The 27534-nt window shown below is 62.3% G+C and overlaps 3 protein-coding genes across 4 annotated transcripts; 1 reads left to right on the top strand and 2 right to left on the bottom strand.

Annotated features, from left to right (window-relative positions):
• The first annotated feature begins 318 nt into the window (after positions 1–318).
• CDK10 (cyclin dependent kinase 10) lies at positions 319–8106 on the top strand. 2 transcript variants are annotated; one of them, XM_065899241.1, is made up of 13 exons: positions 319–480; positions 2694–2766; positions 3385–3456; positions 4276–4378; positions 4516–4597; positions 4698–4765; positions 5852–5904; positions 6061–6130; positions 6716–6775; positions 7155–7278; positions 7360–7499; positions 7738–7790; positions 7991–8106. In XM_065899241.1, the coding sequence occupies exons 1-13, from the start codon at positions 349–351 to the stop codon at positions 8095–8097; spliced, it is 1137 nt and encodes a 378-aa protein (XP_065755313.1). In that variant the 5' UTR covers positions 319–348; the 3' UTR covers positions 8098–8106. The 2 variants fall into 2 exon arrangements, with proteins under 2 accessions (XP_065755313.1, XP_065755314.1); XM_065899242.1 differs by lacking the exons at positions 319–480; positions 2694–2766 and having other exon boundaries at positions 3438–3456; positions 7360–7481; positions 7991–8097.
• A 1418-nt stretch (positions 8107–9524) lies between these two features.
• On the bottom strand, positions 9525–12960 carry SPATA2L (spermatogenesis associated 2 like). Its single transcript, XM_065899240.1, has 3 exons — positions 12911–12960; positions 12383–12686; positions 9525–10531 (listed from the first exon to the last, which is right to left on the bottom strand). Exons 2-3 carry the CDS (start codon positions 12683–12685, stop codon positions 9617–9619), a joined length of 1218 nt encoding a protein of 405 aa, XP_065755312.1. The 5' UTR covers position 12686; positions 12911–12960; the 3' UTR covers positions 9525–9616.
• A 3731-nt stretch (positions 12961–16691) lies between these two features.
• VPS9D1 (VPS9 domain containing 1) lies at positions 16692–27280 on the bottom strand. The gene is made up of 15 exons (XM_065899321.1): positions 27182–27280; positions 25827–25902; positions 24339–24431; positions 23724–23886; positions 22299–22410; positions 22162–22224; positions 21730–21782; positions 21539–21626; positions 21342–21427; positions 20418–20926; positions 19214–19343; positions 18817–19025; positions 18461–18545; positions 17072–17176; positions 16692–16785 (listed from the first exon to the last, which is right to left on the bottom strand). Exons 1-15 carry the CDS (start codon positions 27278–27280, stop codon positions 16692–16694), a joined length of 1965 nt encoding a protein of 654 aa, XP_065755393.1.
• Positions 27281–27534: the final 254 nt, after the last annotated feature.

Consider the following 27534-nt stretch of genomic DNA (forward strand, 5'->3'; position numbering starts at 1 on the left):
GCCTGCCGATGCAGGGGACGCGGGTTCGTGCCCCGGTCCGGGAAGATCCCACATGTCGCGGAGCGGCTGGGCCCGTGAGCCATGGCCGCTGAGCCTGCGCGTCCGGAGCCTGTGCTCCGCAACGGGAGAGGCCACAGCAGTGAGAGGCCCGCGTACGGCAAAAAAAAAAAAAAAAAAACCTAAATTAAAGCTAGAACCTTGGTAGTCCGAGTGCATCGTAGGAGTTGAGGTCCTCGTGGGTGGGGTGGGGTCTTCCGGAGGTTTCCTTGGTAACCGTTGCTGAGGAGGGGACGCCCCGGAAGTAGGCCATGTGCTTGCTCCGAGGAACACCCATCTGCGCCTGCGCACATGGGAAGTGGGGGTGGGTGGGGGTGGGGTGGGGCTGAGCTCGGCATGGGGGAGCCGGAGCCGGAGCCGGAACAGATCCGTCTGAAGTGTATCCGTAAGGAAGGCTTCTTCACGGTGCCTCCAGAGCACAGGGTGCGACGACGGGCTGCTCGGGGTAGTTGTGTCCTCGCCGGCGGCAGGGCGGAGCCGAAACGCACTGGGGCCCTCAGTGTCGCGCTAAAGCGCCAGGTTTCCGGCGAGAGCGGGAACGACAGTCCCAGAGCTCCTCGCGACAGGCGCGGAAGCCGGCGGCGGCCGCCCGGGACTCCGGTCCCGGCCGGTCCGCAGACCCCGGGGCGTGTGACGCCCGCGCGAGGGAAGGGCCGGCTCTCTGGTCTCCGGCCGCCTAAGCAAGAGCGCGCTGCAGCGCGGGCGTTTCTTAGCTTTGTGCCGGGGACGGGCGCCTTGTGTCGGGAGACAGTAGCCATGGGAAGAGTTGTAGGCGTGTCTCCCACCGGGCTGTGGGTGCACTGGGCGCGGGGCCCCACCTGTGACCCGGCAGCTTCGTTTGTGCCTGGCTCCGTGTGGGGCCTCTGCGTGTGTAACTGTCACTTAGTCCTTTCGGGGACCCTTTGTAGAGGTGAGGAGGGTGAAGCTTAGGGGCGTTGGGTGGTTTCTCCAAGGTAGACGGCTCGTGCAGGGGCAGGTGTGAAGCCTGGCGGCGGATTGTTTTAAACACTTGCTGGTGCTCTGAGAGGCCGCCTCAGTGACCAGTAAGGATCCTAACATGCTGGCTGAGTGAACGCAGGACCCCCGCCTTGAGCCGTCCGCCGCCGTCGTTCATCACCGAGACACGCAGCAGCTGCTCTCAGTGGGGAGTTAAGACATACCCGGACGAGAACAGTGCACAATAGTAGGTGCTGTGAGACGAAAGTGTCGGGATTTTTCAGAGAAAGAATGCTTTCAGCTGGGGGCCAGGAAGCAGTTTTGCTAAGCGGTAGCATTTCTGCTGCGCGGGTAAGTGTGAGTGCGTTTTGGACACGCAGAGACGAGGAGGGTTCTTGCCAGACCTGGGCAGCAGCAGGAGCAAAGTCCCGCAAAGCACAGAGCGCACAAGAAGCACCAGGGGTTCACGGGAGAGAGAGGACAACTAGGTTGAGCTGAAACCGTGGAAGGCCTTCAGTACAGGCCAGGTGACTCTGACTCCGTTCCCCAGGATGGCGGGCAAGATACATAGAGGCAGGGAGTCCAGAGAAGGGCTCTTAGAACTTGAACCTTGCCGCACGTGCTTCTCCGACCCAAGGGGAGGTGCTCATTGATTCTGCTACAACTGAAGGTGTATTAGGGTACAGGCTCTCTGCTAGAATATGGAGACCCCAAAATACAGTGGCGTAAGTACAGGACTTTATTTCTGGCTCCCCTAACGTCTCACAGGTGGGCCAGGCACTCAGGTTGTCTCTTTGCTTCACCTGTGCCCCACCCAAATCCCAGCCTGCCTCAAGGGGCAGGAAGGAGTGAGCAGCAAGCAGCCTCCTTTGATCAGAAAGTTGCACTTGTCCCTTCTGCCTGCATCCCATTGGCCAGGATTTAGTCACATGGTCACACCCAGCTGCAAGGGAGGCTGGGAACTATGGCCCCCAGCTGGGTGGCTATGTGCCCCTGGGCAGTTTCATAACCCAAAGGAAGAAGTAACGTGTGGATGATTGAGACAGTTTTTGCCGCAGAAGTGTTTCCACTGTGCTTGGTAGATGCTTTGAGAAGTCCTTCAGGCTTTTTCCACGTCCAGAGCTTGCTTGCTTCTTTCTTTCTTTATTTATGGCCTCCCCCTGCAGCCTGTGGGATTTCAGTTCCCCCAGTCAGGGATTGAATCCAGGCCCTCGGCACTGAGAGTGCGGAGTTCTATCCAGTGGACTGCCGGAGAAAACCCCACAGCATAATTTAGAGCGGTGCTGTTCAGGGGACTTTCTGTGATGGTGGAAATGTTCTGTTTTCTGAATCGTCCAGGATGGTCACCACAAGCTGCGTGGGGCCATCGAGCGCTTCACGTGGCTTATGCAGCTGAAGAAATGGACTTTTACTTTCATTTTAGTTAATTTTAACCAAATGTGGCTGGCGGTTCCTCCTTTTGGGCAGCACACATCTGGACCATGGAATTGAAAGGGAGTGGTTAGAGCGTCTTTGATATCACATTCAAAGAGGCCAGCATCATCACCCCATTTTCTCACCTGCAAACCCAGGTGTGTGGTGACCTTTCTGTTTGGTGAGCAGGACACGAGCTGGCTTTTTGGTACCAATTGTGTGTCCATATCCATCTCTGGTTCCATTAGCTGCCGGATCCCCTCACCGCCAGCACCTCTCTCTTTCAGCTGGGACGGTGCCGGAGCGTGAAGGAGTTTGAGAAGCTGAACCGCATTGGGGAAGGCACCTACGGCATTGTGTGTGAGTGGCCACGGTGGGAGGCCTGGGCGCCCAGGGACTGTCCCAGCAGCAGCTGTGGCGGGGCTGGAAGGAGGGGACAGGTGTAATTGCCGTGGATTTCACAGCACTCCTGAATAAACACAGGCATCAGGCTGCTGACGTGTACCCGTGAGTAGAGGTAGCTGTTACAGCCATAAAGTGTACACCGCGGGAAGCAGCCAGCGCTGCGTCCACAGTAGCTGGGACATCGGTGTGCGTCAAGCTGCTGCGGGTGTGGGAGATGCACACAGTGCTCTGGGAGCCAACTTTGACAAAATAAGAGTTCCCTTCTCAAGATAAGCTACCTTATTTGCTGTTAGAACATAGTAACCGCAGAGCACAAAGCAGTGATCTGCATACCAGCTCTAAGAAGGAAAACTTGCAGGGAGCTTCTCACAACCAGGGGCCCTGTACCAGCTCAAGCCAGAGGACTCCCCAGGGAGCACATCTCGCAGGGTCGGGTGCTGCTTGCGAGGAGTGTGGACGGGCTGCCACGGGTTACCCAGCAGTCAAGGGGGAAGAGAAGGGAGCCCCTGTGGGGCAGGAGGCCACACGGTGGGGTCGGGCTTGGATCCTGTCCTGGAGGAGTTTCCATTGCAGACAGGGCCCGGGATACCCAAACGGATGAGATTGTCGCCCTGAAGAAAGTGCGGATGGACAAGGAGAAGGATGGTGAGCACGGAGGGGCCGCCGGACCACTCTGAGCTCACGTGGGAGGGGGAGGAAGGTGTGAGTTGCCTGAGGCCCCCCCCGAGTCGCACCGGCTTTCCCAAGGGTGTCTGCATGATGGTCAAAGGAGGCTGATCTCTGGGGGCTGCAGCCTGGCCCCTGCCACACAGTCTAGGCCTCAGCCCCCCCAAGCCCTGTGCGGTTCATCCCCTTCACCCTCCCATTGAATGACTGCCTCATCTTCTGTCTCAGCTCAGCGTCACCCCTCCACAGGGCTTTCCCACCCAAGACTGAGCCGGCAGCACCTGTGTGCTCCATGCCGCCCTGCCGACAGCCCCGTGGCTGCCTGTGCAGGCAGGGCTGTGCTGGGCGCACTGGGGGCCACCTGCCATGCACAGGGGTCAGTACAGAGTGCTGCTTGCATTTGATGAAGGAGGGAAGAGTTAAAGGTGCTGGTTAGGATGGCCTTGCTTCTCCCTGAAGTAGCAGGCAGAGCCCTGACAGCGGCGGGCATGGGGGTCCCTGAGAGGGGATGTAGACAGGGGTTGGGGGCTCACCGAGTAGCTGGCTGTCAGGGGTCCCTGTCTGCAGGGGAGCGTCACAGAGGCTGTCAGGGGTCCCTGTCTGCAGGGGGGGTCACAGAGGCTGTCAGGGGTCCCTGTCTGCAGGACTGGGCGTCACAGAGGCTGTCAGGGGTCCCTGTCTGCAGGGGGCGGTCACAGAGGCTGTCAGGGGTCCCTGTCTGCAAGGGTGGGGGTCCCAGAGGCTGTCAGGGGGTCCTGACTGCAGGGGTGGGCTCGCTGAGGCCGCGCTGGGTTGCAGGGGTCCCCATCAGCAGCCTTCGAGAGATCACGCTTCTCCTTCGCCTCCGCCATCCGAACATCGTGGAGCTGAAGGAGGTGGTTGTGGGGAACCACCTGGAGAGGTGAGTGGGCCGCTTGCTGCCCCCGCATTGGGTCCTGCCCGCCCCTCCCTCTTGCCCTTCCTGCTGCCCCAGGAGGGTCCCTTGGCCCACTTGGGAGGAGGTGGGAGGTGGCCTGCGTTTCCCCCTCTTCTTTTCAGCATCTTCCTGGTGATGGGTTACTGTGAGCAGGACCTGGCCAGCCTTCTGGAGAACATGCCGACACCCTTCTCTGAGGCGCAGGTTTGAGGCTGCGGGCTCTGGTGGCGGGCTTCCCAAGTCCTTGCTCGGCGCACTGTGGCAGACGCAGGCTGCCCTGACCCTGCATCCTGGCCCTCTACAGGTCAAGTGCATCGTGCTGCAGGTGCTCCGGGGCCTCCAGTACCTGCACCGGAACTTCATCATCCACAGGTGGGCGGGGTCCACGGGCCTGGAAGGGGGCGGGGCCTCAGGAGACATTTTTCCAGAGGAGTGCTGGTTTGTGACATGGGGGGAGTGTGACTGCCAGTACTGACCCAGTGCCAGTTGACGTTGCCCAGTATCCAGGAGAGGAGCAGGCACAGCCTCGATGCAGTAGAGGTTCTGTGACTGCTCCTGGTGGATGGTCCAGGAGCAGATAATACCTGTTTTCTTCTCTGGGGGGCCGATGGTGTGAGCGAGTCAGGCTCTGAGAAGTGCTGCCTTGGAGAGGCAGTGTTGCCTTACTGGAAGGCAGGCCAGGAAGGGCAGAGACTGGAGGGGCAGAGGCGAGGGTCTTGCAGGCCTGGGCAGGACCTTGCAGGCAGCAGTTCCGTGTGCCCTCGGTGGCTCGCATGGCCTGGGTGGGGGATCAGACACAGCCCTGGATGGAAGTCAGAGCTGGGCTCAAGGCCGCCTCTGCCAGTTTCTCAGAAAGTTACTGAGAGCTCTCTCTGGTGTTCCCAGCTGCCAAATCGCCTTGCACTGCCTGCCGTCCTTATTTTTAAGAAGTGCAGGGACTTCCGTGGCGGTCCAGTGGTTTAGACTTTGCCTTCCAATGCAGGGGGTGTGGGTCGATCGCTGGTCGGGGAGCTAAGATCCCACATCCCTCGCGGCTAGAAAATCCAAAGCATAAAAAAGAAGCAGTAGGGCTTCCCTGGTGGCGCAGTGGTTGGGGGTCCGCCTGCCGATGCAGGGGACGTGGGTTCGTGCCCCGGTGCGGGAAGATCCCACATGCCGCAGAGCGGCTGGGCCCGTGAGCCATGACCGCTGAGCCTGCGCGTCCGGAGCCTGTGCTCCGCAATGGGAGAGGCCACAGCAGTGAGAGGCCCGCGTACAGCCAAAAAAAACCCAAAAATACCCAGAAGCAATATTGTAACAAATTCAGTAAAGACTTTAAAAATGGTCTACATAAAAAAAATTAAAAAGTGCAAACAGGAGGAAACGTATGGGGAAACGTTCTAACCGTCACTGCGACGGTGACAGCCTCTTTCCCCACGCAGTTTCCTGGGAAGCGCTGGTCTTCTCTTTCTGTCACAGGGATCTGAAGGTCTCCAACTTGCTCATGACGGATAAGGGCTGCGTGAAGACAGGTGGGTGCAGGTGCTGGCTTTCTGGTGGGGGCCTCCATGAGCGCCACCTCGACGTGGCGGCAGGCCGGTCCCGATAACACCCTGTACGCTACAAGCTGCTTGCAAACGTCAGTGGACAGTCTTCACTGGGTGACACTCTCCCTCCCGTCTGTCCAGCGGATTTCGGCCTGGCCCGGGCCTATGGCATCCCGCTGAAGCCAATGACCCCCAAGGTGGTCACCCTCTGGTGAGTCCCTGGGGACCATGGGAAGTGGGGGGGTCACGCTGAAGCTGCTCAAGGACTTTGGAGGATTTTAAGCTGTGGGGCTGCACACACTCAGAGGCTGGGTGTGGATGGCTCCTGAGGCCGAGCAGGGCTGCCACTGGGAAGGACCTGCCCCGTCCAGACGGGGCGCTGCTCTGAGCTGCTTGGAAGGGGCGGTGGCTCCACCGACGCGAGGACAGAACAGTGCATGTCCTCTGTAACTATTTCTCACTCGACATTTTGAAGAACGGGGTTGTGCTTTAGGGCAGGATGCTTTCTGCCATGTCACTCAGCCCCGACCTGTATAGAACGGGCCAGCACAGGACACTGCTGCACGCGGGAGCCATCCAGTGACAGCAGCTGCTGCTGCCTCGTGTGCTATCGTGTTTGTCGGGTTTAGTGGAGGGGACAGCTGAGCTGGGCTTCATGCTCCATCGTCCAGGCTGACTCTGGCTCTCAGGGACGGTGGTGGCCGGTGGGTAGGCTGGTGCAGAGCCACAGTGCCTCGTGGAGGCCGGGCCAGAGGAGAGGAACTGCCAGACCCAAGGTGGGGGCTCCCATTCGCAGGTACCGAGCCCCTGAACTGCTGCTGGGGACCACTACGCAGACCACCAGCATCGACATGTGGTGAGGGGTGGATGCACCCAGGGCCTTGGGCAGGGCGGGGTGGTCTTGTGGGAGCTGGCGGGGCAGGAGTGGGGCTGGGGTCTCGCCAGCCTCCCAACTCCCAGGAAGGTGGGCCTGCGCCTGGGGTCCCGAGAGGCAGTGTAAGACGCGTGCACGGCCCCCATCACTGAGGACCCGCCCTTGTGGCCACTCAGAGAGGCCTGCTGGTGCCAGCTCACGTGGCCCGGGGGGAGAACCCAGTGGTCACCTGCCTTCCCGTCGTGGCCTCCTCCCAGCTCTGCCCCCGTCCTCTGACCCCAGCACCCGGGGGCCGAGGCCCGGCGGAGTGGTGCTCTGCGGGGCCGGAGGAGCTGAGGCGAGGCCTCGTGCTCCTCTGCAGGGCCGTGGGCTGCATCCTGGCCGAGCTGCTGGCCCATAAGCCCCTTCTGCCCGGCGCTTCCGAGATCCACCAGGTGGACCTGATCGTACAGCTGCTGGGGACACCCAGTGAGAACATCTGGCCGGTGAGTGCCGGCCCTGCCCTCCCCTCTCCTGCCTCCTGCCGGCCGCCAGCCTGCAGCTGCCACTCCCCCTCCCCCACACAGGGCTTCTCCCAGCTGCCACTGGTGAGCCAGTACAGTCTGAGGAAGCAGCCCTACAACAACCTGAAGCACAAGTTCCCGTGGCTCTCGGAGGCCGGCCTGCGCCTGCTGAACCTGCTCTTCATGTATGACCCCAAGAAAAGGTGCTGACCCGGCCCGCGGGCGGGCAGGGGCGCCGTGACCGAGAGGGCCCTTCCCAGACGTGCCTGTGAGGCCCGGGCCTCTGCCCGCCCAGGTCATGAAGCCCTTTCTGAGGCTCCTGTCGGTTTCTGGGCCCCCGGTCCCTACCTGCCACCCAGCTGTCTGCCGTGCGGGGCGGGTGTGAGGGAGATGGGCCTCGGCCAGGCCCGGGCCCCACGAACGGCAAGGCCTTCTCTCCAGGGCGACGGCCGGCGACTGCCTGGAGAGCTCCTACTTCAAGGAGAAGCCCCTGCGTGAGTCTCCCCCGCCCCCTGGCCGGCGCTTGGCTGGGGGTCCCTGTCCGGGCTGGGGCCGCTGTTGGGCAGGTGGGCAGTGGGGCTCGAGCAGGCACGGGCTGCTCGTGCCACAGGAACCGCGTGCAGGGCCAGGAGGGGAGCAGAGGGAGGCGTGGGGGGCCCTCCCCACCCGGCGCTGAGCAGCCCCCTCCCTGCAGCCTGCGAGCCGGAGCTCATGCCCACTTTCCCCCACCACCGCAACAAGCGTGCTGCCCCGGCCACATCCTCAGGCGCTGAGAGCCAGAGCCGGCGCTGCAAGCCCTGAGGGTGGGGGCCCCTGCGGCCCGGCCTGTCCCTCGGCCAGGACCGACCAGCTGCTCCAGCTGACTGCACCGCTTCCTGCACCTCTGCCCGCCGCTGCCCCAGAACGGCAGCGTGTGGACACGGGGGATGCCGGTGGGTGCGTCCTGCAGGCCCAGACACCCTGCCGGGCACCACCTGGTGGCTCTGTCATCTCGTGGCTCTGCCATGTGGTGGCTGGGCTGGGTCCACCTGTCGCCAAGCCCTCAGACCCTCACTTCCCAGGAGGAAATTTGGCTGGGCCCATCTCAGGAGGTGTCTCTGGCTTGGGACGAGCAGACCCCACGTGGTCACTTTTGTCCCCACTTGATCCCCAGGGTCGGCCTGGGAAGGGAGAGGCTACAGTGACCCCCTGCTGGGGCTGCAGGACTCAGAGTGGGAAGGAGGGGTGGGGTGTGGGGTGCCGCCAGCTTGGTGGACTGGAGTCTGGGCAGCTCTGAGCCCACCAGAGGGACAGCCCTGGGTTGGGGGCTGTGCCCTGTCCCCACTCCCCACTGAGGCTCCTGGGGAGGGACATGGTTGGGCCTCGGAGAGATAAACGCTTTCCTCACAGACGCAGCTGGATCCAGTGTCCTTTAATGTACTTTGAAGTTGTGATTCGCGTGACAGACAGGTGTGGGGGGAGGGGCCACACACAAGACTGGCCCCACCCCAGGCCCAGGTGGGCAGACCCACCCCCTCCAGCCCTGTGAGCGGGCTGGCGGCTGGCAGCTGGTGCATCTTTACCACGGTACCCAGGTGGGCTCTGGGGTGGGAGCCTTGGAGATCTCTCACCCTGCTTTCCGAAGCCGGACAGCAGGAAGATGTAGCAGGGAGGCTGCTGGGGTACTGATTGCTCAGAAGCCCCCATGCTCCACCCGGAAGTGGGGTGACAGCCTCTCGGGCTCCGTGGCTCCCTGTCTCCCGCCTGCTGTTCTCTGGAACTCTTGGGCACTCACTCTGGCTGGAGACTAGATGATTTCTCTTCTGTCCTTGGGTCCAGCTTCCCCGCCCAGCTCTGACTGGAGCCCATGGGGCTGGTCTCAGGCCAGCACTCAGCTCATTCAGTGCTGGTCTGTGACACCCATGGGGGACCAGGTCCCCTCAGCCGGGTCAGCCATGCACCTGGCAGAGCCCCTAGAATGGTCTTAGCAAAGCTCCAGGGCTCATGAGGTCACCTGAGCCCCTAAGGACACTCCTCTGTGGAGCACCCCTTTGGGCACTTGCAGGGAGCAGGTCAGGAGCTGCGGCGCTGGGGCCAGTGGTGGGGCCGGGGAGGGGTGGGAGAGGAGGGAGAGGGTGCTCCCTGGGGGCGGGCCGGCAGCTTTCCGAGGAAGACAGCCCCCACCTCTCACGTAGCGGGGTTGAGTCTCCATGCCCCCTGACCTGCCGCTGTGCTCAGCACCCCTGGGGGGCAGGAGGAGCAGGGTGGCCAGTGGCCCGGGTCTGAGGAGGGATGAGGCCCAGAAAAGCACCACGGAACATGTCTCCAGAAAGCCCTGGGCCTAGGGCCAGGCGGGCCTAGGGGCATCGTAGAGCAAGGTGTCCACCTGGGCTCGCTGCAGCCACAGGCGCCGCTGGTGGTTTCCGTGCAGGGCGCGCAAAGGGTGGCCCGGGCGGCAGGTGGCCAGGGTGGCACAGTGGGAAGTGTGCAGCTGGCGACACGTGTCACAGCAGAGGGTGGGGAGGGCGCCAGGGCCCAGGCAGCTGTGTGTCTGGTAGCCGGGGGGCTCAGGGACTCGTGGGGGGCTGGCCTGCTCAGGGGTGCCAGGGGCTTGGGGGGCGGCCAGGTCTCCGGGCCGACTGAGCAGCTCTTGACGCAGTGAGAGGAGGGAGAAGGCCTCGGCCTCGGGCTCCTCCTCCGAGGCCGGGCTGCTGGCCTCAGCCTCCCAGGCCCTGCCCCCCACGCCCCACAGTCTGGCGCTCTGCTCCCAGAACAGAGGCTGGCAGGCTAGCTCCGAGGGGGGTGAGTCGGGGCCTGGCGAGGGTCCCCCGTATAGGCTGGTCTCATCTGAGCCCTCATCCTCCTGCAGGTCCCGGTACAGGTCCAGCTGGGCCTGGCACCGGGCCGGGGAGCCACGGGGGGGAACAGGTGGTGGCTCTTCTTCGCGGGCTAGTCGCTGCTGCAGCCAGGCCACGCAGGAGGCCACATCCGCGCTGGCCCGCCGCGCCTGCAGCAGCTCCTCGGCTGGCAGCATGCTGGTGCCCAGCTGCGCCAGCACCTCGCCCAGGATCTCACACTCCAGCCGCAGGGCGAAGCAGCCCAGGGCCACCTGCACAAGCTGGCGGGCGGGGGGCAGGGCGGCCACCATAAGGCGGTGGTCGTCCCTGCGCACATAGCCCATCTTCTGGAAGCTCTGGATGAGGAGGTCCTCCGAGAGTGCGCCCTTCAGCACGTGCACGTAGCCCCCTGAGAAAGTCTGCAAGGGAGGGGGCCGGTCGGCGGCAGCCCACCGTCCCGCAGACCTGCCCCCGCCTCAGCTGCACTCCGGCAGCGGCTTGCTTTGGGGGCCACCATCCTCACCCCGGGGGCGGCATGGCCCCAAGGCGGTCTGGGATGTGCCGATGCTCCCTCCAGAGGAGCTGTTTAAAAACACACATGCTGGGAGTTCCCTGGTGGTCTTGTGGTTAGGATTTGGCGCTTTCACTGCCGGGGCCTGGGTTCAGTCCCCGGTCGGGGAACTGAAATCCCGCAAGCTGTGCGGCCAAAAACAAAAAAACCATAGATGCTCAGGGCCACCCCCAGAAACTCTGATCTCACTGGCTGACGTAGGCCCAGGCATCACAATTTTTTAATCTAACACGTTTCACCTGGGTCATAGAACAAACTAAATAAAGAGGCCCTGTTGAGAAATCTCGCTGCCCTCCGGGTCCCCTCCACCTCCTCTCACCTGTGGGGGTTTGCTACTTTAGTTAGTTTCCCGTGTACCTGCTGAGTGGTCATGCAAACACACAAAGAATACAGGTGCTTATTTGCTCTGAGCAGGTAGCCTCCTAAACGCCTCATTCTGAACTCTGCTTTTCCAGTTTCTGAGAGCTTTCCCTAACACGACAGAGGCCTAGCCATTCACTTTTCCAGCTGTGCAGCTTTCCACCACACGGATGGAACGTCTGTAGTTTTTGGAGGCTCCAGGCTGCAAAGGAACTAGAAGCGTCCCTAGGATGGTGATAACGTGTCTCTCGCGTGTCTACAGGTCCTTGATCCTGGGACCCTGTGAGTGTACCTTTGCTTACAGCTGATGAGAGGACCTCCACGGATGGGGCACTGCTGTAAGACTGTGCTCAGGGCTGTGCTCTCACCCCTCACAATGGACCTTGCGCTAGACTGTCCTCGTGTTTGCTTCATGGAGGAAGGAATGGATTCCAAAAGATTAGGTAACTTGCCCCAAGCCACAGAGCCGGCAGAAGCAGACCCCATCCAGGTCTGCCCAGTGCTGAAGCCCTTGAGCGTGTCAAGATCAGGCCTGTCTGTTCTGCTCTTGGCCCCCCATGGGGCTGCATCCTGCCCTCGTCTGAACGGATGAATGAAAGTCCTAGAGCCTCAGAACAGCAGGTGTCCCAGTGGAGCAGTGGGCTCCACGGCTCACCTCGCTGAGAGAGGCTGCTGCTGCCATGGCAACCAGTGGAGGCGGACGCCCACGTGCCCAGTGACATCATTACCTTCCCACTCTTCCGAATTAGCTCAGAGCACAAGGCAGCCTGCCCCCTCCTGCCAGCCTGCAGCTCACCTGGAGGGGCCCGGCCAGACCTGGGCTCAGCTCTCCCCAGGCTGTGGGGTGAGCTAGGTACTTGTTTAGCCCGGCTCCACTAGGACATGCAGGGGCACCCCCAGCCCCTGCCTACTTCATAGGGGATAACCATGTCCTCTTCCACAAATGGAGCCACAAATCTCTCCTGGAGAGATTAGGGTGACTCTGGAATGCCCAGTCCATCCTGTGTGCCTGTCCTAGGATTTCTATGGTAACTGGGGCCACAAGGCCACTTTGGGGAGGGCAGTGATGCAAGTTTTAAGGACCAGGATCCCCCTCAGAAGGCAGGTATCCAAACAGGTGACCTCCACCCACCCCATGTTCTCAGCCCCAGGAGTACAAAGGGGAACCTCGGCCAAGAGATGCTCCAACACGCCCAGGACCCCTCAGCACACTGAGCTCTCAAACCTATCAGCCTCTGAGGACACCTGAAATCCCTTATGCCCGGCGGTAGCCACCGTCCCGATGGTAGCCAACTCCCAGTAGCCTGGGCAGGGGCCCCCACTCGGCTCGGCGCCCTACCTTGATGGTGGTGAACTCTTTCCTCCAAGGCAGCAGATACAGGTGCACGGCGGCCAACTCCAGCAGCTCGAAGGCGCGGGCCAGGCCGCGTAGCGCAGGGGCCAGGTCGGCGCGGCCCCACAGGCCATCGGTGAGTAGTGCCAGCGCGTCATCCTGCAGCGCCCCATGCAGGTCGAAGTCTTCCACCAGGATGTGCCAGAGCACGGCGCGTAGCGATGGGTCCCCGCACACGCCCGCGCGGCCGTGCCTAAGTTCGCGCTCCAGGCACAGACGGTAGTCCTCGGACAGCGAGCTGCTGCCCATGCTGGCGGGCGGGAATAGGGTTATCAGGACGCAGAGGCCCCTCCCTGCCCGCTGCGCGCCTCCAGAGCCCTCGCCTGCATCCACAGGTCCCCCCACCAACTGTGCGCCCCTGGTATCTACAGCACCCCCTTCCCTGGAGACGTACGCCACCTGAGTCTCCCTTCCCGAACAGAGACCCCTTTGCCCAGCAGATCGTGCTGTGGGCCCGGAGGACGACAGCCCTACCTGTCTCTCACCAGCAGTCCCCGAACGCCCGCTGCTCTGTTCGGGCCTCTCCAGCAGCACCACGCTTCCGTCGGGCCGGCTCCACCCCTCGGCCGTGACGTTAGGGGCGGGGTCTCTTCGGGCACCGCCCCCTCCGCCAACGCGGACAGGGCGGGGCCTGGTGAGGGCCCGGGAACACGAACCTCCACGGCCTGCCGAGCCAAGGACAGGGGGCACACCGCGGACGCTCCCACCGAGGCGGGTGCCGACCAGCCGAGCTGGACCCTCGGGAGCGCCAGGGTGCCGAGGAAGCAGGTACCGTGGCTCTTCGTGCGCCTGCCGGGAGCGGGGACCGGACGCGGGGCGGGGCAATCTCCTGGGGGCGGGGCTACCCCAACAGTGACAGGACCCTTCTCGTTGCCTAACTGGATTGACCAGATACGGGAGGGAGGGAGGGGTCGAGTCGCCCTCTGGCGGGGCCAGCGCTCCAGGTGGAAGCCGGCCGGGCGTTTCAGCGTCATTTAAAACTGCAGCCTCAGGAGACTTTCCTGGCGGTCCAGTCGTTAGGAATCCGCGCTCCCACTGCTGGGGGCGCCGCACCCCCCTCGCCCCACCAAAAAAACCCAACAAATCAGCAACCCGGGCCTCTTTGAGGCGGCGTGAAGGCGCCTTTCTGCCTAGGTCAGAGTCGCTTCCAGGCACCGGATCCGATGTTCTGCTCTGTATCCAGCCCTGCTTCTCCGCTCCTGCTCTGAGTGCTGTTTGCGTGGCCCCAGGTGTTTGCTGTTAACTGTTGTGTGCTACTCCAGGGAGCATGCTCTGTCTCAGTGTGCCACTTGAACCTGAGCAGGTCTTTGCACCGTCCTCCCTTAGAGGAGTAGTCCCATAGAAGACCCGTTGAATGGAAGTGACGTTGCGTGGCTTTCCAGGTTAAGTCATAAAACTGCCTTGCTGTCTTGAGACGCTCAATTTTGGGACCTAGCCACATACTGGGAGGAAAGCAGCTGCATGAAGGGGCCGAATGATGAAGGCTGAATAATGTCCAAAATCCATGGAACCCGGGAATGTGAGCATATTTGGAAATAGGATCTTTGGAGATATAATCAAGTTAAGACGAAGTCAGACTGGATTAGGGTGGACCCTAAACCCTGTCAGAATGATGTCTTTGTAAGGAGCAAGGTTACATACTTCGGGAGGAGGCATATGATGGATGCAGAGGCTTGCAGCTACAGGCAGAGACTGCAGGAGCCCCCGGAGCTGGACGAGGCAGGAAAGGGTTCTCGTCTAGCACTCTGCTGGGCCGCGGCCCTGTGGACGCCTTGACTTCAGACTTCAGGACTTTGAGAGTAAATTTTTGTTGTTTTAACCTCCCCAGTAGCTAGTTACAAGAAACGAATGCAGGCCTCCCACGGCTGTTCCCACAGCCCTGAGGCCCTCGCTGATGGCAGACTTGTAGACAAATCTCCAGATGACTCCAACCCCTTGATCTTGGGTCACCCCAACTTGGAAGCTGACCTAGCTGATGCTGCAGGTGGGGCAGAGACAAGATGTCCCCACTGAACCCTGCCGAGGTGGGAGTTTCACAAGCAAAGCAAATGGCTGTCGCATGTTTAAGCCAGTGAGTGGGCTGGTTTGTTACACAGCAGGGGGGTGGATGCCACACTGCCTCAGCGCCAGCTGCGTAGGGGTCCTCCTGTGACCCTGGGCTATAGCCGGGTGGAGCAGATGGGTGGCAGGGTCAGTTAATACCTACCTTGGCCAGGACCGCAGCTCCCCGGACCACCGCCCAGCACGCTGCACACTGTGTGGCTGGGTCCAGTCTCCCAGGCAACACCACTCTCCCCATCATCCAGCTTTCTCATCTTCACCAATTCAGCGCAAGGGAAGGTCTGTCTTGTAAGTGTTTTAATTTGCATTTCTTGATTTTAAAAATGACTTTAAACACCTCTTCTTATGCTGATGAGCTTTTTAAAGTTCTTCTGAAGACAGCCTGTTCACAGCCTTTGCTATTTTCCTGACTGGGGCTCCTGCCTTTTTCGTGTTGATCTGGAGGATTTTCTGTGTGAAGAATCCATCACTCACCATCTTACGAAAGGCTGTAGGCTGGGAGAGGCTGAAGGACTGGCCCAGAGCCAGCAGGAGGAAGGCCGTCTGATCAGCGCCTCCAGAGAGCTCCCCAAAGCCAGCAGGAGCACCCACAGTCAGGCTTCGCTCCATCGTCCACCTGTTCTATAAAAGGGGGCTTAAAATCCTATCCTTGAGACCGCCAAGGCCTGGAGCAGGGGGGTCATCCTCCCCAGGCTTCATGGCTGGCTGGGCCTCGTGTCCAGGACTGGAGGGCTTCCTTTGGAGAGGGCAGGGACTCAAGGACTGAGAGCTTTGAGGGCAGGGTGAGCAGGCGGGTGCCTGCCTGTCGTTCCTGGGGTGCTGGTGGGCAGGGGACCCCTGCCCACAAAGGCTCCCGAAAGAGGCAGCTGCCCCCGGAACTTGGGTTGGCCTTCCCTTGGGGTCACGTCCCCGGCCCCCTCTGGCCTCCGGAGTCAACCTGCTGGGCTCGAAGAGAGCTCTGCCACCGGGAGCTGTGGCCTGGAGAAGGCGTTTCCCCTTCTGTGCCTCACTTTCCTCACGAGGTTCCCGCACAGCCTTGGGACACTGCGTGCACAGAACACACAGTCAGGTCCAGCTGGGCCTTCCCCAGGGACCCACACGCTGCTCCCACACCACTTTCTGCCATGGTGACAGATGCTGCCTGGGGCTGGGGCCGGGCCACCTGCGTGTGTTGCCCACCTGGAGAGCAACATGACTCCTGGGAACCCTTCGGGAGGAGTGGTCCGGGCTCAGATCCTGCCCAGTGATGACCTCTGACCCTGCCAACCTGCTAGGCCCCCCAGAGTGTGTCCAGTGCTAGAAGGAGCAGCCCCACAGATCCCACTCCTGGGCAGAGGTCTGGGAGGCGGGCTGGGCTTGGCGATGGCCCCAGGGGCCTCTGGGACCCTCTGGCTCTGGCTGGTTGGCTGGGAGTGGCTGTGCTGCCCAGTCCTCCGCCCGGCCAGTGGGACGGGGAGCAGGTGAGCCGCGCTGACGGAGACACCAGTGACCTCTTTATTTCCAGCTGGGTCAGTGGTTGCCCAGCGGCCTGTAACAGTCAGGGTGGGCAGGTGGTGGGGCTCCTGGCAGGCGCCAACCCTTGGGTTCACACCGACCCTGAAGTGGCTGAGTGGGGGTGGGGATTCGCCAGGGGTCTCAGGATGTCCGTGCCCATTACCAAGGGTGGGAGTGTGGCTCAGAGCTCCCACACATGGGCGGGTGCCCTGGGGACACCTGGGTCTCCAGGACAGAGTGGTCAGTGACCAATAAACAGCACAGTCTAAACCCACCTGGGCCCCAGGCCTCTTGTGGGGTGACAGGCTCTCTTCTCGACTCAGACAAGAACCTGGCTCAGGGAGCTCCGCGTGTCACGGGGGACGGGAAGGGAGAGAAGCAGACCTGCCCTCGGTCAGGCCCACGGCCCCTCTGTCCTTGGGCTTGCGGGGCCTGCAGGGTGTCAGCGGACTGAGCTGTTGGAGTGTGCAGGCCCCAGGGGCGCCCAGTTTCCCTGCACGGGGCCTCTCACAGGTGGGGACAGGAAAGAGAAGGGCCTGGTTCCTGGGAGCTGACTCGGGTCAGCCCCATCCTATCCGGAGCAGAGGGGCCTCCTTGAGCCCTAGGGGCTGATGTCAGGCGGGGGCGAGAGCCCCGCCTCGGCCAGCCCACTGCCCCATGCAGGTGCCTCTGGGCCAGTCCTTGGCCAGCCCGTCCTCTGCTACTTGCCCAGGGCCCGCCGGGGCAGCAGCTCCACGTAGCTCAGGGCGCTCTGCAGCGACGTCAGGCAGTAACCCTCCTCTCCGATCAGGTACCTGCACGGAGGTGGCACAAGCACCTGTCACTGGAGGGGTGCAAGGAGACCCCGACATTCTGGAAGGGGCACCTGCCCTTGCGGGGCAGAACCTGGATGCTGAGGTCCCACGGGCTGTCAGGGCGCTGGGCTGGGGGACGGCCCACTCCCCAGGCAGACGCTGCTCAGGGGATGGCCCCCTGGCTCCTCTGGGCGGTGTGCTGGGTGAGGGGCAGGGAGAGGGGCCGTGGGCCCCGTGCATGGGTGGGAGCACGAGCTCAGCCCCCACGCTGGCCCTAGGCTCCCACCTCTCGTGGATGAACTCCTCCAGGGCTGCACACTCCGACACCAGCTGGGGGAGGCCACTCCTCAGCGCCACAAAGGACAGGATGGGCAGCAGGTCGTCGGCGCCACTGTTGGGGAGACGCAGAGCCGGCCAGGAGGCTCCAGGGACCGGGGGCGCTGCTCAGTCCCCACAGCCCTGAAGCCTCCCAGCTAGGTCCCTGGAGCAGCTTTGGGCTTGCTGGATGCTATCCCCGTGCCTCTCCTGCCCACCGGCCTCAGGGGGCTGGGGGTGGGCTTGGGTCAGCGTGACAAGAGACCAGCCGGGATCGCTGAGGCCATCCTGACGGGGACCCTGTGCCGCAGAGCCCAGGGCTGGACCAGGGAGGCCCCACAGTGAAGCTCTCCCGTGAGCTGGCCCGAGCCCTGGGACGGGAGGACGGAGAGCATAGCTCGTGTCCCAGGCAGCCTGCTCACTCCTGGGATCAGGGTCACTCACGTACCACTCCAGGTACCCCAGACCCTCCCCAAGAGGCACCTAAGTGAGGGAGGGAGGCCCTGGGGGATGCTCAAAACCCTGGCGAAGGGCCCACGGGCCAGTACTTTTGGCGAGGAGCACAGAGGCAGACTGGTTTGAACCTGATGACCAACCAGGGACTCCTGCCCCCACCTCCCTGGGTGCCACACACCTGCAGGGACACACAGCGACCCCCCCCCCCACCCGCTCCCTGGATGTCCTGAGGAGAGAGAGAGCGCTAGCGTGGGGTTGCAGCTGGGACTCGGAAATGCTTTCAGTTCTGGGGCCTTTTCACCTGCTGCAACTTTTTCGGAGACCAGATGGTACAATAGTGATGGTGGCTGGTGAGAGCCAGGTGGGTCCCCCGGCCTGACCCCGCAGCCCACCCAGCTGGCTGCAAGGACAGGTGCTTTCAGGGTGACCCCAGTCTCTGGCACAGGGTGAGGGTCGCCAGCCCCAGGTGGGCGCCAGGGCCAGGGCAGGCTGCTGGCTACAGGCTGGTGCAGGTGAGATAAGGCAGAACCCAGGTGGGGAAGACCCCTGCCCACCTCAGGAGGCTGGGGCAGGGGCAGTGCAGGAACCCCAGGCTGGGGCTCGGCACAGGGGATGGGCTCTTCCCCAGGACAGGACCGGGGCGGCTTCCCCAAGCATGCACCTGATGGGGGCACACGCCACCGGGTTAGCGAGGGGCCGGACCGCGTCGTCAGCAGGGCTGGAGCCCGGGGTCTTTGGTGGAAATGGGCCGCACTCTCCTCAAGGAGAAGCAGGGCCAGGCGCCGGGCGGGAACCCGAGGCGCCGGGGCCGGGGCCTGGGTGGCAGGGTTCCCGCTCCCCTGGCCTCTGAAGGCAGCCCCTCCCGCCCAGTCCCCACCACAGGCCGCGGCCTCCTGGGACTCACATGGCGGCGATGCCCGGCTGGGGCGCAGCCTCGCGAGCCCGGGAGTAGTCCTCCGCGCAGGCACAGGTGACCCGCAGGGCCCGCACTGCGTCGCAGAAGCCAGGCTTCGGGTGAGGGGCTGGGGACCTCGTCCCGGTACGGCCCCGGGCGCCGCCCCACCCCCATCGCGTGCAGGTCTGGGCAGAGCCTGGACCACCACCACTCATGTCTCACGGGACACACACCCCCCGGACTGGAGAAGGGCCTGCCGCTGAGGGCTGAAGGCGCAGACTCCAGTCGCCCTCCGGGACGGGACTCGACTCTGTCTCATCTGACTCCCTTCTCCCTTTCCTCCCAACCAAACCGTCCCCCCTCACCAATGCACTCCAGCTTCTTCTGGGGGCAGCTCTCCAGGACCAGCAGCCCCAGCTCCTGGGCGGCAGCACAATACGGGTAGGCGCCGCCCGCTGTGGCCTCGGGGTCCCGGGGGAGGAGCTTGGTGGGGACGCCGACGGCCGCCGGGGGCGCGTTCCCGTACAGCTCCATGCTCCTGCTCAGGGCGGCCTCCCGCAGGCGGTGAACGCTCCTGGGGCAGAGAGGGGCCAGGCTCAGCGGCCCAGGGCCCCGCCCGGGAGGGGACAGGGGCGGGGCTGGGGAAAGCTGGCCACGCCCCGAGCCGTGGGAGGGTGCGCGTGGCACCGCCTGCACACGCGCAACACCTGAGGAGGCGTGGGAGGAAGGCAGCTCAGGGACGCACACGTGGCGGGGCCGTACCTGTACACAGCCAGCAGCAGGGGCCACAGCGGGGAGAAGAAGGGCTCCTCGATGCAGGCCAAGCAGCGGTCTTTGGAGGCGGCCGTGTTCAGGCCTTCAAAAGCCAGGAGGGTCAGCGAGAGCAGCCTGTCTGCCGGGAGCAGAGCCGGTACAGAGGCACTGTGGGGACAGCTGGGACCTCTAGCCCCGCTGGCGGCTCCTGGAGGCCTCTCCCACCCGCAGCCAACCTGGGGTGCCCAGGTAGGGTCCCCACCTGCCTGCCCCTCCCCGCTGCCCCAGAGCCAGGCTTGGGATGGGCAGAGCCACAGGTAGCTTCCCGGCTCAGCAGGAGGGGCTCTGCCTGGCCCTGCCTCCCCCCACTTCTAAACGCTACGGCCCAGGTCGGTGCAGGGAGTCAGGGCCCTCATCCCTAGGGGGTCACAGGGTCATATGCAGCTCCGCCAGGGGGCCAAGGAGACAAGCCTGGAAGGGAGGGCATAGACAGCTTCTTTCTGAAAAGGGTCTGTACCCCAAACTGGGGCACCCAGAGGACCGTCAGAAGCATATCTGAAGACAAGAAATCTGAGGCCCAGGGAGATGAAGGAACCCGCCCCCCACCGGGGAGGAAGGGGTGCTCACCCAGAGTCTCCCAGACAACACAGGCCCCTGACTGCTGGGCCTCTCGCTGGTTCTCAGGAAACCCTCACAGCCTTCCTCCTTGGAAGGGATGTGAAGTTCCCTGCCACCCTGGGCTCCTTATGGAACACACACACGCTTCTCAAAATGGAAAAACCTAAGATGAGCCGCCACCAGGCCGCACAGACCTAGAACCCTGGGTTTGGAAGGGTGGGGGTCGGACCTAATGGGGCAGCTAGGACCACCTGGCAGCCAGAGGCCCTGACGGCAGACCCTCCCCCAAACACAAGACTGAAATGGACCCGGCTGTCCTCCCTATGTGGCCCCGTGAGGAGACAGCCAGGGATGGAGGGAGACCCTGGCCACTGCCAGCCCCAGCTGCTCTCTGGGCAGGGTGTGTGCCTCTCTGCTGAACTGGACACGTGGCCCCAGGGGAGGGCTCTGCAGACCAGGGCCGGCCTGGATGCCACCCACAGGAAGGCTCCACCGGACCGGGCCCATCCCAGGCCTCTGACAAGCTTTCCGAGGATGTGGGCTTCGGACAGCGCAGTTCCCCCACCACCCACCCGGCCTGTGGCGCGGACCTCACCGATGGCGTCGTGTATGTCCTGCACGGTGCCCTTCAGCTGCTCCAGCAACGGCCCCTTCCTCACCCCTGGGGGCTGGGGCTCAGGCTGCCCCCCAGGGCCCCGGCCCCTCCTCTCAGGAGTAGCCAAGAACTGTTCCAGGTCCCCGAAGGAGCTGTCGTTGCCCGGCAGGTCGGATGAAGTGTCCGCCAGGGGTGAGGGAGGCCCCGCGGGGCTGCCGTCTGCCCCTCTGTCCGGGTTGCCGGGGTGGGGTGGGGGGATGGGGGTGCTGGTGGAGGCGCCGTCTGTGGGCCTTTGGGCTGGGCTGGGCTCCGGGGGGGAGGGCATGCAGTAGAGGCTCTGAGAGGGCCGGAGCCGCCGGCTTCCAGGAGCCAGCAGCCCGTCGGCATCGGGGGGCAGGGAACGGCAGCCCAGGGCCGAGGCAGCGCCCCTGCTCACGATGGGGTACAGCGCCCGGTACACGGCGCACTGGAGCTTCTTCAGGAGCTGCGAGATGGGGTGGTCGGGGACGCTGTGAGTAGGGGGAGAGGCAGTGTGTGAAGGCAGCCCCGTCGGGCTGGGGCTGCAGTCCCCTCGCTGGGTGACCCGGGGGCTGAGAAGGCCCGCCAGCCCTGCGAGGCCCTCACCCGACCCCCACCCAACGGCCACGTGGCCCCGCCGTGAGGGATTTCAGAGAAGGGACGCATGGACTAGTCCTCGCGGCTAAATGTTGCTGGTAAGGCCTGTCCCGCCCCTCTGAGAAGCCAGGAGGCCCGTGAAAGGCCATCCGCGGACAGCAGACCCCGGGGTCACAGGCGGGGGCCTCCGAGAGAGCCAGCGTGGCCTGCTGCCCGTGCGGTCACCCCAGACTGCCTCGCTCCTCTCTCCTTCTTAATCCTTTCCTCCGCCGTCAGCCTGCAGCCGGGGGAGGGGCCGACGGCCGGTACCTGAGCAGGTGGGAGACCAGGCTGGTCACCAGGGACAGGTCCCCCGGACTCCTCTTGAGCTTGGCCTTCCAGCGCTTTGGCCAGTCCTGCAGGACAGGAGACCCTGGGGGAGAGCTCGCGGGAAGCCCCTCCTCCCAAGCCAAGGCCGCGCCCAGGGGCCCAGGCCTCCCTGCGGACTCCCAGCCCTGCGCACTCACGTGGTCCTGCTCGTACTCGAGGATGGCGGCGTAGAGGGCCCGCTGCTCCCGGTCCTCGGGGCTCAGGGCAACCTGGCTGCAGAACCTCCTGGGAGAAAGGACAGGTCTGAGGGCCTCAGGGCTGGACAGGCGGGCACGGGAGTCCCCACCTGGCCCCCCCAGTAGTCCCGGGACCGAAGGCGGAGGCGCACCTGTTGGCGGCCTCCTGGAGCCGCAGCCGGCGCTCCTCCATCTTCCTCTGCAGCTGGGGCGGCAGAGTCAAGGCCCTTCTGACGCGGCGTGCACGAACCCCCCGGCGTCCCAGCGCCCTGCCGGACACGGGGCCCGTTGGGATGGGTGGGAGGAGGGGCTGGGCCAGAGGACAGGCCCGCTCGGGGAGGGAAGGCAAGTCCTAGTCGACCTGAGGGGTGGAGAGGAGTCTGTGGGTGCTGGGAGGGGCAGGGTGGCCTGTGCAAAGGCCGGGAGGCGAGAGGAAGCGGGGCTGGGCAGGAACCACCCACTGAGGACAAGTGTCTCCGAAACTGGAGGAACTCTGTTTCCACACCTGAACGCTGGCATCTTTACTTCCCTGTCCCCTCCCTCAGCTGAAGCCTCTGCACACTAAGGATGGACGGAAAGGATACTGTCTTCTCCCGGGCTTTAGCGATCACCAGGTTCTCCATCATGTGTCGCTGCAGGGACAGGGTCTAGGACGGGAAGGATGGAGTAAGGCCTACTGCCCCCGCGGCCCTCAGTCCAGACCCTCCTGGACTCCGCTCACCAGGGATGTCTTCTGCACGGCCTGGCTGGGGTCCAGACGGGCCATCCTGGCCTCATAGGCAGCCTTCAGCTTCTGATTCTGCAGGGAGGCCTCCTCCAGGGGTGTCAGCTCCCTGGAATGGTGACAAGCTGCTGTCCAGGCTCCAGGAAGCCCAGGAACGCTCTGGTCACCTGAGGTCCCTTCCTGGCCCTGCCCTGAGACCGGAAGGTGAGGAGGTGGTGATGGGGGCAGGCAGGAATGTAAAGGAGGGAGGAGGTCTGGGGTGGGTGGGAGACACCTGCCTCCTTGAAACATGGCCCTACTGCCTGGATTCCAGACCTTTATGCACACCAGTCACATGTGTTTATTAACAGCATGAAACTCTGTGAAGGCACCACCATGTGAGCCAAACAGCTAGATTAGTTTGCAACCCATGAAAGAGGGGTAGGGGTGGGGGGTGTTTCGCAGCTACTTGGTAACAGCCACCGACAGCCCCCTCACCATCAAAACTTATGGTCCCACGTCTTCCTGCTTTCATGGGTGGGAGGAGGTAAGTCGTGGGGACACAAGACTATACTGAGATGGAAGTCTGGTGCCTGGCCCTGCCCCAGAACTGCACTTGGAGAGACAGGGTGTAGCTGTGGCTCAAGGCCTGGCAGCAGCAGCAGCAGGAAGAGCCCATCCTCTTGCTTATCCTGCTGGGATTCTGGCATCTGTGTCTCAGTGTCTTTCACCAGTTCTAGAAAATTGCTTTCATCTCCTCAAGTAACGCTCCTCTCGCATTTTCTTTCTCATCTTTCTTTGGAATTCCAATAACCCCTTAGACCTTCCATGTCTTTTTGTGTGTGTGCGCCATTCAGGGTATCTTTTAACCTTTTATCCAATTCTCTAATTCTGTCTTCAGCTGGGTCTACTCTGCTGTTTTAAACTTGTCCCCTTCTTTTTGTGTGCATGTGTGTATGTTTACAGGAGGATATAATTTGTTGTCGTTTCTGATTAGTGTTTAAAAATAATTTCAGTATTTTTGTTTCTACTTGGTTCTTATTTGACCCCTATTATAAATTCTATTTGACCCCTATTATAAGTCAGATTTTATAGCTTCTTGTTCCCTGCAGGTATTTTCAAACTTGCTTTTTATTTCTCTAAATACAGAAAGCGTGATTGTATTATAATCCGTGTCCCATAACTCTATCTGAAGACTTTACAAGTCTGTTTCTGCTACCTCTCGTTTAGTTTCTTGATTCTTTCTGTGCTTGGTTATCTTTGACTATGTACCACTCATTTTATGAAAGTTGAAGGTGCTTTGCTCCAGAGACAATTTGCATTTGTTTCTGCCAGGCACCAGGTATTTCCATTCTGGGATCCCTTTTGACTAAATCCACCATGGTTAGCTCACTTTGCCTCTAAACCCAGGCTTAGCCCACCTTCTGTTCTGACCCATCTTACTTCTTAGAGCTTTGTGACTCTACAGCCTGAAGCTTCTGGAAGATCTCAGGCGGCAGAAATGGAGAGAGCTTCCCTCCCTCATCTGAGTACACTCGGCGGTGTCGGCTGGTAGGAGAGGGGACGGGGGCAGCCACAGGCATGGCTGGCCTCAGGCATGTTTTCCCTGTAAGACATACGTAGCCAAGGGTCTGCACAGGGGCCTGACATTCCACAAAGGAGATGCAGACTTGGGACTTCCCTGGTGGCTCAGTGGTTAAGAATCCGCCTGCCAATGCAGGGGACACGGGTTTGAGCCCTGGTCCGGGAAGATCCCATGTGCTGTGGAGCAACTAAACCCATGTGCCACAACTACTGAGCCTGCGCTCTAAGGCCCGCGAGCCACAACCACTGAGCCTGTGTGCCTAGAGTCTGTGCTCCGCAACAAAGAGAAGCCACTGCAATGCGAAGTCCGCGCACTGCAACAAAGAGTAGCCCCCACCCACTGCAACTAGAGGAAGCGTGTGCACAGCAATGAAGACCCAACGCGGACAGAAAATTAATTAATTAAAAAAAAAAAAGGACATGCAGACTTGGGGGGTGGGGATGTCCTAAGAAAGCTTTCTGCCGGACACCCACCAAGTTTGGCAGCTGTCGACTGGGCCCTCTCCAGACACTGCTCAGCCAGCTTCAGCATCTTCGAGGTGTCAGGGGTCACAGTTTCCCCAGCTTCTGGGGAGCAAGCGACAAGAAGGGTGGTCACCATCACCTCTATTACTAGTCAGATTCTTGCTGGGATAGAAACAAAGGAGAGCCCACTTCCTCCTCATCTCTGACCATCTGCCCTGGGTTTACCTCCTGGCCCTGTGTGTGGCTGTCCTGTCCTCTCGCCTGGACCATCAGAGCCTTCTCTGTAACTAACTGGGCCTTTTCTCCTCACTGACGGCTTCACTTTACTCACAGCCCCTCCTCCAGGTGGGCCCTGCAGTCAGCACAGCTGTTTCACAGAAAGAGTTTCAAAACCCATCTCCCGCCCCCTGGCTGTGTCCAAGCTCACCCCTGGTGCAGCTAGAGGACTTCTGTTCCGCACTCCCTCTGGGAATCGCTCCTATCAGCAAACTCACGGTGTAGGAGCTGCCACCTTGACACTCTCCCCTGGACCTCACCAGACCTGATCCACCCCCGCTCCCGTGACGGCCAGACCCTCACCACACCCTCGTTCAGCCACGTTGCTCCCATTGCAGTGGCCCTCACCCACTCAGTCCTGCCCTTCTCTGAGGGCTCCCTGACCTCACAGGTCTCTCCTCTAGGACGACCCCTCGCGGCTGCTCCCACCGTGCCCTCCTCCCAGTGCCCAGAGCTCTGCTGAGCTCCCTAGCTCCCCAGGGTGGAGACTCCCACCTCTCCCTGACTGCTGTCGGGCTGCTGGACACCTCGAGCAGAATGTGCTCCTGACAGAGACCTCAATTCCTCCCTCATGTCTGCTCCTGCCACCTCCCGCACTGCCTCCTGTGCTCCCTGGCCCTCCCCCGCAACTCCGGGCAGCTCACTGTCCGCTCAGAATGTCTGGTGAGGCCCATCTTTAGAGAACATGCCCCAAGCCCTTCACTCCTTCCACCTCCAAGCAGTCCCACCACTGCTGTCCTCACTGTGGGAGCCTCCTGGAGGATCTGCTCCCATGCCGGCCTCTCCCCACAAAGCCTCCATGAGCTTTGCCTCGTGGCAGAACAACCCCAGGCCCATCCCAAGGACCGGCCGGCCCCAACTGCACCTTCCCCTCTGCAGCCTGCCTTCCCTTCTTGTGTCTGGCACCCTCTCGCCTCGGGGCCTTTGCAGCGCCCTCTGCTGGGATGCTGCCCCCAGCCCTCAACCATCCTGCAGCTCACTCGTCCCTGGACTGAGGTTCAGCGTCCAGTCTTTGGTCACGTCCCAGCCCATCTCCATCCCCTCGGTCACGGCAGCCGGCCCTTCCTGCTCCCCGCTGCGCTCATGCTTACTGAGCGCTCAGCCGTCCACCTTCCACTAACGGCCCGACAGGCAGGACACAGGACACCCCCAGGCCTGGGGCCCTGGGACCCATCAAAGGCTAAGCTGTCCACGGTCTGCCCGGCCTGGGAGGAGCTGTACCTTTGGAAGTCTCCACTTCTTCTAGCAGCACCTGGGAGATGTAGTGGACGCTCCTCAGGTATTCTGTATATGCCTCCTGTGCCCAGGGAAGAGAAATGGCAGCGGTCAGGCCAGTAGAGGCGCATAATTCCATCATGCCTGCTCGGTGCCCTTGTGGAAACACAGCAAGAGTGGTGCCTGCTTATCTGTGAGATACACCTGCAGTGGCCGAGCCGGTTCACTGGTAACTGCTCTGCTGGGGCATGGAGAGTACCCCTCTTCTCTAGACTTGAAGCTGGCATCACTGCCTTTCTCTCCAGTACAGGAAGGAATGGAGGTTCTGTCAGTGGGCCAGGGTAAGGAGCCTTGGCAGGTGCTGCCATTTTCCACTCTATGCAACAAGTTCTCTTCCTGTGTAACTCAGGGGCCATTCACTCAGTGGCTTTAGAAAAATATTTCTTGGAAGGTGAATCAGGGAGTGTGTTGTAAATCTCAGAATGCCTTTCTGACTCGGATTCTGGGAGATCCTTTCCCGAACCCCAGAGTAAGTATTCCCTGGGCACGCAGCAGTCTGACACTAGAATGTCAGTATTTTCAAGAGGGTGACCCTGCCGCCCTGTTCAGGGCTCCCTGATAGAGCTCAGGGCGTTTGGAACCATAGCATGGTGCTTTGCTTTTTGTTTGTTTTGCTGCATCCCAGTTCTCAAATTACCCACCTTTAAGTCTACACCTCAGATAAGGATAAAATGGGTTCCGGGAAGGATTTCTGACTTGTGGGGGCATTTGCTGGCCCTAGGATCCCGACTTGGGGAAGGCAGCGGATGGAAGACCGGAATGCCTTTCGGAGGCACCCGCGGCCTCCTCCCCTCCTTGGGCGGCCCGGTGTGACTCAGCCGGCTTTTCCAGGCGGTCGCCACCCTTAGGATTAACACTCGTTCTTGGAGACAAGCCACACCCCTCCCCCGCCGGCATTTCCTTCCAAACAAGCGTTGAAGGCGACTGGAAAGCCGCAGCTAACCTCTTATGGATACCGTCCCCTTCGGGAATCTGACTAAAGCTACAGGGCCCGCCCCCAAACTATACAAACACACGGGATTGTCTGCCAGATACACTTTGGAGGGCTGCTTCACGGACCCTCCTGAGTCCCCTTCACAAATGAAAACACCTCTTCTCATATTCCCGACTTAATGAACAGACGGGAAAACTGAGGGCTGGAACCCACGGGAGCTGTCCAAGGTCACGGCCGAAGCCCGAGCCCGCGCCCCGGAGCCTTCGGAGAGGCCTGGAGGCGCCCACGCCGCAGCCCCGCCCTCGCCCACGCCCACCGGGCTGCCGCGGGTCGGCTACCGCCCCCGCCTCGCCCCCGCCCGCCTCACCCGGGGCCGGTTGCCGGTGTCCAGCTCGATGGCCCCGTTGGCCAGCTTCATGGCGCACTGAAGCGGTTTCACCGCGCCGTCCCCGACCGCAGCGGCCATGGCGCCGGCGGGGTAGGCCGTGGCGGCCGAGGGGCGGGGCGGGGCGGGCGGCCCGGATACCGGAACGCGGCGTGCGCGGGCGCGGGTGCCGCCCGAGCCCCGGACCGCCGGAAAAGGCGGTACCGACGTGAGGCCACTTCCGGCAGCCCTGCCTCCCGACGCGCGGCGCGCTCCGCTCCTGGAGCCGAAGGGGCGGAGGTGGGGGGGACGGAACTCTCAAATAACCTCCTCCCGCAGTTGCCACGACAGTGTAA

This window comes from Phocoena phocoena, chromosome 20 (genome assembly GCF_963924675.1).
Source record: "Phocoena phocoena chromosome 20, mPhoPho1.1, whole genome shotgun sequence".
NCBI classification, from domain to species: domain Eukaryota; kingdom Metazoa; phylum Chordata; class Mammalia; order Artiodactyla; family Phocoenidae; genus Phocoena; species Phocoena phocoena.